Source organism: Mandrillus leucophaeus, unplaced genomic scaffold (genome assembly GCF_000951045.1).
Source record: "Mandrillus leucophaeus isolate KB7577 unplaced genomic scaffold, Mleu.le_1.0 Scaffold131, whole genome shotgun sequence".
Classification (NCBI taxonomy): Eukaryota; Metazoa; Chordata; class Mammalia; order Primates; family Cercopithecidae; genus Mandrillus; species Mandrillus leucophaeus.
Genome location: NW_012101266.1, coordinates 5,847,181 through 5,859,905, shown reverse-complemented (window position 1 = coordinate 5,859,905; position 12,725 = coordinate 5,847,181). Strand labels below are relative to the sequence as shown.

At 34.8% G+C, this 12,725-nt stretch overlaps 1 protein-coding gene across 1 annotated transcript in view; it reads left to right on the top strand.

Annotated features, from left to right (window-relative positions):
• Positions 1–958: 958 nt before the first annotated feature.
• AP3S1 (adaptor-related protein complex 3, sigma 1 subunit) overlaps positions 959–12,725 on the top strand; it is a gene marked incomplete at its 5' end in the record, with an annotated part of 47,517 nt that continues 35,750 nt past the window's right edge. Inside the window, 2 exons of the mRNA XM_011972872.1 lie at positions 959–1,062; positions 4,221–4,332. Of these exons, the coding sequence (XP_011828262.1) occupies positions 959–1,062; positions 4,221–4,332 (216 nt within the window). The remainder of the gene's footprint in view (positions 1,063–4,220; positions 4,333–12,725) is intronic.

The following is a 12,725-nucleotide window of genomic DNA, read 5'->3' as shown; positions in this document are numbered from 1 at the left end:
TTCTTTGTGGACCATTCACATCCTTTCCTGTGAAATTGGTGTTCATGATCTTGTTCAGTTTTCTATTGCAGTGTTTAGGAAGCTGACTCTTGTTTTGTTTTGTTTTGTTTTGTTTTGTTTGAGATGGAGTCTCACTCTGTCACCAGGCTGGAGTGCAGTGGCGTGATCTTAGCTCACTGTAATCTCTGCCTCCTGGCTTCAAGCGATTCTCCTGCTTCAGCCTCCCGAGTAGCTGGGATTACAGGCACACGCCACCACACCCAGCTATTTTTGTATTTTCAGTAGAGATGGGGTTTCACCATGTTGGCCAGGATGGTCTCAATCTCCTGACCTTGTGATCCGCCCGCCTCGGCCTCTCAAAGTGCTGGGATTACAGGCATGAGCCACTGTGCCCGGTCAGGACACTGACTCTTACTGGAATATAAATTGCTTAGTCCAGCTTAATAAATATTTATTGAGCCAATCCTTGGCTTTAGATCAGCTTATATAAAGATGAGTAAGATATATGGACTCTTACCTCAGTCTGTATTTAGTAAAGGTGAAACTTAATTGGAAGCTCCATAGTTCTATTTCTTTTCTCCATTCAAATATAGATTAGCTATGCTATTTATAACTTTACCTTTCTGATTCAGTTTACTCATTCATAAGATAATCAGCTTTGACTAACATCTAGTTTGCCTTTTACTAGTGTGTGTAATTCATCTAATATTTTTTCTTGTTGGTTTTTGAAACTTAGAAATATGTTACTTTTATTATAGTGGTAAATATAAATACTTGGTTTTTTCTTTTCTTTTTCATCAAAAAATGTTGGGTTTTGCTTCTGTAAGGTGTAATTTAAGTCACTTCTCCAAGGACCCCTCTCTTAGATGGATTTCCCAGATACATATTACTACCTTTGATTTTAAAAATTCTTAAAATGCTATTAAACCTATACCCTCCGTCCTAATATATATGAATTATTCTTCCTCAGAGTGAAGATACACAACAGCAAATCATCAGGGAGACTTTCCATTTGGTATCTAAGAGAGATGAAAATGTTTGTAATTTCCTAGAAGGAGGATTGTAAGTAAAGCATTTCATAGACATTTCTAAGTTTTGACTATATGATTAAAATATACACTGTTTAATCAGTTTATGGTAAAAGTTTTCTAATTTTGATTAATTGGATTAGGTGAATTAATTGCCACCTATGTTAGCTATAAATCTAACCTAAAGAATTATTTTTTAAAGATATGAAATCTTTTTTTCCCTCTTAAAAATTTTGAAAGGGAATTTTATATAAAGGTAATATATTAATGGTAAAAATTCCAACATTACAGGGAAGTATAAAATGTAAAATAAGAATCTCTCAACCTTAGTCCTTCTACCCAATTTCTTGTGTATCCTTCTAGAAAATTGTTTGTATAGACTAACATATTAAGTATGTTATATGTGTTGACTAACATACAACCTTGAAATTTTTATTTATGAGATTATGCTTATATGCTCATTTGCATGTTGCTGGTTCTCAGTATGTTCAAAAACTTTGCATGTAAACACATCTAGGACAAGCTTATTCTTTTTAATGACTATAGAGTATTCCTTTGTGTGAATGTGCATAAAAATTAGATTACATTTTTTATTTTACTATTACAATACTGAAGTCTGTTTTTCAAATATACCTAATTCAGCTAATCGATTTTTCTATTTTAAAATGAATAAGAATATTGCCAAATATTACAAATAAATACTTTTAAACTAATAACTTCCATGAAAACAGTTTGTTCTCAAACATGAATCAGTCAGAGAAACCTAGAATTTTCTGTATTTTAATGTGTATGATGGATGAGAAATACTCTGGATAACAGGGAATCCATGGTCATAAGTTACTTTTTATCATGTGGAACACTTAACTTGGGTTTCCTAAAAGGTTATATCATGCTGTCCTTAAATGTCCAATACATACTTAAAAATGTTTCTGTTAACTCAAGGCTTCTGATTTAATAATTGAGACAAGTGTACCTGCTTCTGTTTTTGAATTTTACTTGTATTGATTCAACTTTAGTTGTCTTTGACATTACTGTCACTTCCTCTCATCCTAGCCTCTTGATTTCTTATCTCCTAGGAAACTTACCACCCAGCACAGTGTGTACTGCATTTAGAAGTAAGAACCTGATTAATCTAACTAGGGTGCTATTTGAAATAGAAATTGTGGCTTGAAATTGTGATTGTTCTTTTTTAACCTTACAAAAAATAGAAAGCAAATATTGCAGCAAAGATGAGGCTACACATCTAGTTTAATCCTAGTTTTGTTACTAAGAGGCTGATTTTCTTGGACAGGTCACTTAAATTCTTGGGCCTCAGTTTTCTCCTCTATAAAATGAGTTATTTGGACTAACAGGATTTCTCAATCCTGTGGTTGTATATGATGTATTGCATTCTGTACAGGAATTTTTATCAGTATTATACTATAGCTTAAAGATAAAATTATATTTTTAAAGGTAAAATATATACTTGCCACATTAATATTTTTGCTTGCTTTTAATAGCATTAATGGCCTCTTTGAAACTTATATTCTTCAGAAGTTTGCTCTCCTTTTAAAGTAAAGCAAAATTTTAAGATAATCACTAAATTGCTGTTTCAGAATGAAGTGAAGCCTCCTATTTGTGTTCTTTTTACCTCTTTCAGGGAACAATTGCAGTCACAGTCTATAAATACACTCTCAGAATCTTTAAATTGCATGTAGATATTTTTAAATTAAATATCTTCTCTAGAGGAGTATCTAGGATAGTAGGAAATTTTTATTCTTGTCAAAGATCATTTCTCCTTTTGCTATTAGAGGACATAGAAGTAGTATATACCTTGAGAAGTTGTTTCTACAGAACTTGTAAGTTTAGTATTATTTTTACTGCATAAAAAATAGATGCTGGCCAGCCATGGTGGCTCACACCTGTAATCCTAGCATTTTGGGAGGCCTAGGCATGCAGATCTCCTGAGCTCAGGAGTTCGAGACCAGCCTCATCTCTACTAAAAGTACAAAAATCAGCCGGGTGTGGTGGTGCGCGCTTGTAATCCCAGCTACTTTAGTGGCTTGAAGCCAGGAGGCGGAGGCTGCTGAGATAGCGCCACCCAGGCTCTGTCACAGCCTGGGTGACAGAGTGAAACTCTGTCTCAAAAAGAAAGAAGAGAGAGAGAGAGAAAGAAATGCCATTTTCCTATATTCTGTTGGGATGGATGTTAGTTTACTTTTGGTTTCATATAACCTTGATTGTAAATTATGTTAAGTGTTTAGAGGTCTTTTAAGAAGGTGAATTCATTATTGCGAACTTAACTATGAAATAGCTAAACTATATTTAGAAAATTATAAGATGTTTGGAATGATTCCTAAATTATTATTTTTAAAATACTAAAATTCCAGTCATTATAAATAAAAGTATTTCATTAAAGAATTTAGTATCCTAGCTTAGTTTTCTTGCATTTATATTTCAAAACAATGTAATTCTGGAAGAGATCTTGATGGTGAATCTATCCAAAACTTAAGAAGTGTCATTCTTCTTTTTTTTCTAGTTGATAATCAGTCTTAAGCTGTGTAACTTACTGTGACGTATGGAGTTAAATCTAGTAAGCACTTACAAATGCCCCATGATCTAATTTCTGCCTACTTCTCTGACTGTATCATTTACTAATCTTTTCTTATCTACTGACCTTTTTTCTCTTCCCTGAACATACATACTTTGTTCTTGATGAAATGGCCGTTTATTACTTACTACCTTAGCTTGAAATGCTCTTCTCTAAATTTTTTTCAAGCCAACTCCTTATCATTAGATCTCAGCTTAAATGTCACTCTTGCTTAATATTCAGCCTGAAATAGGGAACCCATCAATATATCATCGTTGTATTTTGATTCTTAGTGTAACACTTGCCACTATCTGATGATGTTCTGATATGTTTGTTTATTGCTCCTTCCCCACTACCAGTACCTGGCACACAGTAGTTACTCAGAGAACGGTTTAATGAATGAATGAACTGAAATTAAGCACTGGCTTCTTTTACTTGATATTGCTGAAGAAAACAGCCATCTTAATTTACCTAGTCTCTGAATAAGTTCACTTAAATGCTTTGCCATTGAATGTCACCTTTCGTTTGACAAGTGGTTTTTAAACAAATTGTCAGTTTGCTTGCGCTAATGAAAATGTTTTGCATTTTGTTTCCAATAACATTACAATTTTTTTGTCATTTAGATTAATTGGAGGATCTGACAACAAACTGATTTATAGACATTACGCAACGTTATATTTTGTCTTCTGTGTGGATTCCTCAGAAAGTGAACTTGGCATTTTAGATCTAATTCAAGTAAGTTAACACTTGCTTCTTACTATCTTAAATAACAGTTTGGCATTTAAATTTTTAAAAACTCATATGTTCTAAATTTTCTAAAATGATGTTAGTAAGAGATAAAGCATTTCATAATAGATATTTTGTTGGTAAAAGTGGTCAAAGGACATAGAAACAAGCAAATATTTGATCTGATTAAAACTATCATAACTTAATTTCATCATGACCTTTTATCTTGCTCATGTAAGTTACAGCAAGGAGCTCAAGACTCGTGGGTTTCTTAACACATGTATCCAAAACTAACCCTAAAACCTACCTCTCCGTGTTGCCTGAAAATCTTTCATAAAGTCTCTGGAACTCAAGGTCAGTCATCAGCAAATTTCTTTTTATCTTCAGCCTCTTCTGTTAATATTACTTTAATTTTGCTCTAAATTAAATCTTGCTTCCCTGATGATACTACCTGCAACCCTTTCAGGTAGTAGCCATTTTCTCTCCTGCTTCTTTCTGCCTTTGAACCTGGAGGTGTACTCTTAGCTTCTCGTTGCATTTTCCAGACCATTCTTTCTTCTCAAACACCTCCGAATTTTATCTTATGTTATCAGACTATACCACCTTCTATCCATTTAGTTATAGTCATCACTCATCTCCATCTCTCACTCAGTGGAGATTTTGTTAAGAATTGTGAAGTGTCTGAGATTTGCTTTACTTGCAAGCTAAGAAGTTAACCTGCCATAATTTCATGGATGCTGGCAGAAGACAGGAGATTTCTGGCCCAGAGACAAAGGACCTTATTACTAATAGCAAAAACTTTAGCTAAAGTGACAGCATTTGCTTGCATGAATTCTCTGATTCCCAAGGGGTGATATGAAGAGGTCCAGATGATACCTGCACACACCATGGATTAAATGACAGATGAGGAACACCAAGCTTAGGGAACTGGAATCTTTTATAATGGATACTAAGCTTGTCTGCCCTTGTTTGGAAGGAAGAGACTGTCTCTTCCAAGAGTGTAAGGAAACCTATCCTTTGCTGTGGAAGAAGACACTGTCTATTTTCCAGGGCTGTTTGATACACAAGCATGCTTAAAAAGATAGCCCAGAACAAAGACAGTCCATGCCTCTGCTCACAATATGTGCGGAAACACAAGATCCATGGAAAATTGTCTCCTAATAGATTATGGTTCTTGGTTTACTGGCATTCATTCCAGTACTGCTTGTTTTGTAATTCTTGGTGATTCCATTGTTCATATGTATAATTCTTCTAATATCCTGGTGTCTTCAAATCTGAAACCCCTCTCTCCCGATAAATTTTGCCCTGCATTCCATCTCACTATGTACCCACTTCTATATTTTATCTTTATCTAAACTGTAACCCCTCCATAATCTCAGTTTCACAGTTTTGAAGTGTTTAGACCTATTGGAACCCTCAGTTTTAAAAATCTATTTTTTTTTCAGTCTCTGGTTTTACTGATCTTACTTTCCTTATCCAGCTTAAATTTCATAGTCATGATAGTGATATAGCCTTGTGTTCTCTTAACTCCTTGTCCACACCCATACATCTGAACACACCTAGAGGAAAAAAAAGGTAACCATGTTTACCAGTCTCACTTTAAATTAATGATCCTTTAGCTCAGTGAGTCCTTTATGCTACCCAAGAATCATTTTCTGTTTCCCCGGTCCATTTACTCTCCCATACCTCTAGATGACTACTCATACAGTCTCCTCTCTCCTAAAATATCTAGCACTTTTAGCACCTTGCTTCCCAGTACACAGATAAAATTGGCTTTTGAAGTTATCAAGAAGGAGGCATGGTTTGAGCTCTAGTTGGTGTTACAGAATAGACAAGAAATTAACCCAAGCAGACAACTTAGGTAATAAATTCTTAGCACTGTGGCTAAGGCTTTAAAAATAGAAACATTGTGGCCAGGTGTGGTAGTTCACACCTGTAATCCTAGCACTTTGGGAGGCTGAGCTGAGCAGATCACTTGAGCCCAGGAGTTCGAGACCAGCCTGGGCAACATGGCAAAACCCCATCTCTACAAAAATTAACGAGACATGCTGTTCTGCACCTGTAGTCCCGGCCACTCGGGAGGCTGAGGCGGGAGCCAGAGAGGATGGCTTGTAGTGAGCTGAGATTGTACCACTCACTCCAGCTCAGGTAACAGTGTGAGACCCTGTCTCAAAAAAATATAAATAAAAACATTGTTAATAAAATAAAAAAGAAGATAAATGATAAATGGATCTATTCATTTGCCACATTACTCTTAAATCTATAATTCTTAAACTGGGTTTTTGGGAGGAGCCAGGTATCAAAGTTATATGAAACCACAACATAATCATGGCACATATTCCTGGTATATGTTTTTCCTTTGTTTTGAAGATTGGTGGCAATGAGGAAATGAAAGTAAACATGTATGTATTATGAGGTAGAATACAAAATTTTAATAATATTTAAAGCTCTAAGTGGAGACTTGAAAGAAATTTTGAGCTTGAAGGAAAGGTGCCCCGAGATCCCTTGGGTATATATTCACTTTCCTCCTGGGGCCTACTTGAGAAACACTGCTAGGTTTTGTTTTGCTTTCTCAAGGCTTTTCTAGTAAAGAAAAAGAAGCCAAATCTTGCTTTTGATAATATTGGAGGGTTAATCAGGACTATATATTGCATTGCCTTGTAACTTTGTTTATTCTTACATTTCTTAGTTTATCCCACCTAGGGGAGTAGTTAATTCATTTTATCCTTATGTCAAGAGAGCATTATAGTTTTACAGAAAAAAAAATTAATGCAGAACTGTGTTTTCTATTTCTCTGTTACCCATGACTGAAGAGAGTGGTAGACATGCACACTGTGTTCCAAAACAGTTTTTACTTACCTGAGCCTAGCCACTAGAATTATAGGAAGACAAACAGGAAAAAGTGTACCATTTCAAATTTAGTCTCTTATTTAACAGAAATATTGCAATTAAGAAAGACCAAAGCAAATGTGTGTTTTCCTAGAGGTAAATCAAAAGTATTTTATGCTTGTGTCCTGAGATTAAGTCCTCACCATTGATTATTATTTTGATACTGTGGTTGATCTTGTTATGAGAAGGTAGTTCTGTCTCCAAAGGGGATTAGATGGGGAGTTTTCAAAGAACAAACATGCTATTAATATGTCATATCCGAAGTAAAGTCTGTCGTGTACTCATTGGAAAGTGGAACCTGTCTTCTGTGTTTTGCAAAATTTTTTAGCCATGTTTCACACGTTGATCATTTGTTTTGATATTAGGTAACATATAGAAGAAAGGATTTCAGGAGGACTTTGTCATTTTCCTATCACTAAAGTAGGCTAGAGCTGTTTTTACAATACCCCTGAGTTACCACATGCTGATGTATTGTGTCACAAAAAAATAAGATTTCTGTAATTCACCTTATAGTTACTATGTCTATCACTACCAGAGACATGTTGGAAGTTCTTTGGTTGTGATCTTTCCCCTTCAATTACCACAGTTCATTAAATACTGAAGAGAGAGTGTACTGAGCATACATGAGTCAGTCACTTTAAAAATATTGGTTGAATAAACAAAGATGGAAGTGAGTAGCTTATTGTTTCTGCTTCTGTTTCATCAAATAGCTATTCAGAGAGAACTGATTTTCTTAGTTTGTTCATCCTCTAGTTTGGAGAAAGGCAATTTTAATGTAAAAAGTAAAAGTGGAAAATTATAAACCAAGAGAGATTACATCAAAACCTCTTGGTCTTGCATATTCTTTTAGAGAACAGATCAAGAAAACTCAGCATATAACTGTTAAGCCTATGCTTATAATTTTGATATTTTAAATATTAAAGTGATACCATTCATATAACTGGAAGCATATATTTTAATACAGAGAGTTAGTGTCTCTGAGGTATGCATATGTTGTCCCAAATATGAGTTTGTATCTTGTATAAAATCTGGGAGAAGGCATTATTAGTAAATTCGATATGAAATTTACACCACTCTTCCACCAGTACTGAATTTACATCAGTATTCCACAGAATTTACACCAGCTACCCAAATGAATTATCAGTTTTTGTTTTCTTTTGTTTCTTTTTTAAAATTCCTTGTAAGTTTGGAAAAAAGGGGTAGACATTTTTTGTTATTGATATATACCATTTTAGTGTGATATTAACTGCCATGTATGTGAGAGTTAATAGCTAGCTTTTTAAGGAGTCCTTTCTGTTGTAGCATATTGTTATTGGAAGTTGGAAGTGTTAAAATATTTACAGGATGAGAATAAAAGTTTATCAAATATTAATGTTGGGTTGAGTTATTTATAAGCAGTCGTATTGTCCTTAATTACTTTATTATGCCAAGCTGATAATGGAGGCATATAAATTCACTGGATAATTCCAAATTTCTATTACAGTTTTCTGTACCACATATAACAGTAATCAGAGCATCAGTCTTATTCAGTTGTAGCTAGTTGAAAAAAAAATAACAAAATTGAGAACTGACAGCTGAACTTTTCTTAGGTTTAGAAAGATACGTTCTGACCATGTTGTTAGAATGTATATTTAAACTGGAACTCCATATATAACATTTGTTATTATTACAGTACCATTAGACTGCCTTTTCAGGAATTATTTTATTCGTGGGTGCTGATGCTAAGTTAGTATGATATTGAACAAGTTATTTATTCTTTATAGACCTTAATTTTTTTTTACCTGTAAAGTATACTTGTTTCAACATGTTGCCTACAGACATGAGGTTGTTAGAAAAGACCTGTGAATTAAAGCTACCTATTATCTTGTAGTGGTTAAAACCATTCAGCTATGTAATTTTGGGCAAGTTATTTAACCTCTTTGACCCTAACTTTCCTCATCCACAAAACAGGGATAATAATAATAACACCAACTCACAGAGTAGGTGTGCACATTAAAAAAAGATATTTCATGTGAAACCCATGACTAAATGATTAACATGCCCGTGGTTTTTAGCTAACATTATCATTAAAGCATGTATTTGTGAGAAAGGCATATAAAATATTATTTTGTTAGTACACAAACTGAATTAAGTAAATAGGTTTTTTTTTTTTGTAATCTTTCTGACTTTCTCATTGTTAGAAGCATTTGTGAATCTGTTTATCCTGTATGTTGTTTGATGGCTTGGAATGAATTTTATATGACACATTTATGTGATAAGAAATAGTCTTCACTGGGGAAATTTATAAGCCAAGAATACTTAAGTGAAGAAAGGTCTCTGATCTTCCCAGCATCACCTAGCAAATTATGGTGAGGTAGGTGCTGCTGACTGACTGAACATACAGTGGTGTGCCAATGAAGGCCCACCCAGTTATTGTTCTCATCTATCATGATGGTAGGCCTGAAAGTACACTTGTTGGTGGGGTAACAGATATACTGTTTAAGCCTTGGGCTATGTAGGTTTGGGTACCACCTGTTTTTTAAAATTGCCTGGGAAAACCAACCGTCCAGCACTTGGAAATTATGGGAATTTGCAACTCTCCTGTTGGAGATAAACTAACTCCTGGTCCCAGAAGCAGATGAGTTTCTGGTATAGTTCCTCCTGCTGGAGCAAGAGGGATCCCTGCCTAGCGAGCTTATTTTCCAGGCACTCAAGCGAATGCCCAGGATCATTTTAGGAAAATTCTGCCTCCTACATTATACTGTGTTACCCGGTTATTTAAAACTTTCTGTTTTCAATAAGATTTGTTTCTCATATATTTTTGGGCAACCCCCAATTTTTTAAAAATAGTTTGGGTCAGATTGTTAGAGTTGTGCAGGATTCCTAAAATTATTTTCCTGTGTTATTTTCATGCTTGAGAAATCTAATTTCCAGCAATTGCAAATATAATAATTCTTAGTTATTTATGTTGCTATTTATTTGTGACAAATCCTGGTATCAAATCCTGGTATCAAATTTGATGATACCTGCTCTTATAATTTACATGTTTCATTGATGTCTTAGCAGTTCATTTAGGAGGCATCATGGTGTCAAGTTTAGAGTGTCAGGGTGTTAGAGTCAGGTAGTATGGATTTGAATCTTGACTCTGTCACCTAACAGTTGTATAACTTTAGGCAATTACTTAGTCTCATCTTTCCTCAGTTTTCTTTTTTGTAAGTGTTGATATTCATACTTATCTCACCAGCGTTGTTGTAAGAATTAGAACTAATTTATATAAACAACCAGCAAATGATTTAGAATATAGTGGACACACTCTTCTTAGTTACTTCACAGTAGTGAAGGAAGTAGTTTAGAACTCAAGTGCTTAAAATCAGAATTTTGGAGCTGGAAGTGACTTAAAATTTATTTTCTTCCCTTCAATGTAGGTTTAAGAGAAAAACTCAGCTTATGTTGGTCTTCTTCTTTGATTTAAGGTAAATTCATCATGTCCTAATGTAGAATGGTTGGTTTTCAGGAAGGAATTGGACATGGTGGGGAGACTACCCAAATTTGACATTAACCACAGTACAGCTATTAACCCAAGAAATTAACATTGATACACAACTATATAATCTGTAGGCCTTGTTTACAGTTTGCCAGTTGTCCCATTAATGTCCTTTTCTCATTCCGGATGTAATTCACACATTCCATTAGCTGTCATGTCTCCTTTATCTCCTTTACTGTGTAACAATTCTTTAACTTTGTCTTTCGTTCATGTCTTTCATATACTGATCCTTTTGATGAGTACTAGCTGGTTATTTTGATATTCCTCAATTTGGGTTTGTTTGATACTTCATTATGATTTAGACTGTGCATTTTTGGCAAGAATGCCACAGAAATGATGTTATGTCCATAGTGCATCATATCAAGAGGTATATGGTGTCCATTTGTTCCACTACTTGTGATACCTGATGATCACTTGGTTAAGGTGGGGTCCAACAGGTTTATGCACCATAAAGTTTCATTTTCCCATTGTGCTAGTATATTATGGGGAATATTTGAGACTATGTAAATATACTTTTTCTAGTCATATATTTGTTCATTCATCCTAGTATCTATTGATCATTCTTACCTAAAAGAATTATTAATATTTGTGGTGTTTATCAAATGGTGGGGTTTTTCTTCTATCATACCTTCAATATTTAATAGTTGAAATTCTGTGAGGAAAAGCTTTGTGATACATATTTTTTTTATTATACTTTTAAGTTCTGGGATACATGTGCAGAAGGTGCAGGTTTGTTACATAGGTATACACATGCCATGGTGGTTTGCTGCACCCATCAACCCGTCATCTACATTAGGTAGATGTAGGATAGCATTATCTCCTAATGCTATTCCTCCCCTAGCCCTCCACACCCTGACAAGTCCCGGTGTGTGATGTTCCCCTCCGTGTGTCCATGTATTCTCATTGTGCAACTCCCACTTATGAATGAGAACATGCAGTGTTTGGTTTTCTATTCCTGTGTTCGTTTGCTGAGAATGATGGTTTCCAGCTTCATCCATGTCCCTGCAAAGGACATGAACTCATCCTTTTTATGGCTGCATAGTATTCCATGATGTGTATATGTACCACATTTTCTTTATCCAGTCTATCATTGATGGGCATTTGGGTTGGTTCCAAGTCTTTGGTATTGTGAACACTGCTGCAATAAACATACGTGTGCATGTGTCTTTACAGCAGAATGATTTATAATCCTTTGGGTATTTACCTGGTAATGGGATTGCTAGGTCAAATGGTATTTCTGGTTCTAGATCCTTGAAGAATCACCGCACTGTCTTCCACAGTGGTTGAACTAATTTACACTCCCACCAACAGTTTAAAAGCGTTCCTATTTCTTCACATCCTTGCCAGCATCTGTTGTTTCCTGACTTTTTAATGATTGCCATTCTAACTGGAGGGAGATGGTATCTCATTGTGGTTTTGATTTGCATTTATTTAATGACCAGTGATGATGAGCTTTTCTTCATGTGTGTTGACTGCATAAATGTCTTCTTTTGAGAAGTGTCTGTTTATATCCTTTGCCCACTTTTTGATGGGATTGTTTGTTTTTTCCTTGTAAATTTGTTTAAGTTCCTTGTAGATTCTGGATATTAGCCCTTTGTCAGATGGATAGATTGCAAAAATTTTCTTCCATTTTGTAGGCTGCCTGTTCACTCTGATGATAGTTTTTTGTTTGTTTGTTTGTTTGTTTTTGCCGTGCAGAAGCTCTTTAGTTTAATTAGATCCCATTTGTCAATTTTGGCTTTTGTTGCAATTGCTTTTGGAGTTTTAGTCATGAAGTCTTTGCCCATGCCTATGTCCTGAATGGTATTGCCTAGGTTTTCTTCTAGGGTTTTTATGATTTTGGGTCTTATGTTTAAGTTTTTAATCCATCTTGAGTTAATTTTTGTATAAGGTGTAAGGAAGGGGTCCAGTTTCAGTTTTCTGCATATGGCTAGCCAGTTTTCCAAACACCATTTATTAAGCTGGGAATCTTTTCCCCATTGCTTGTTTA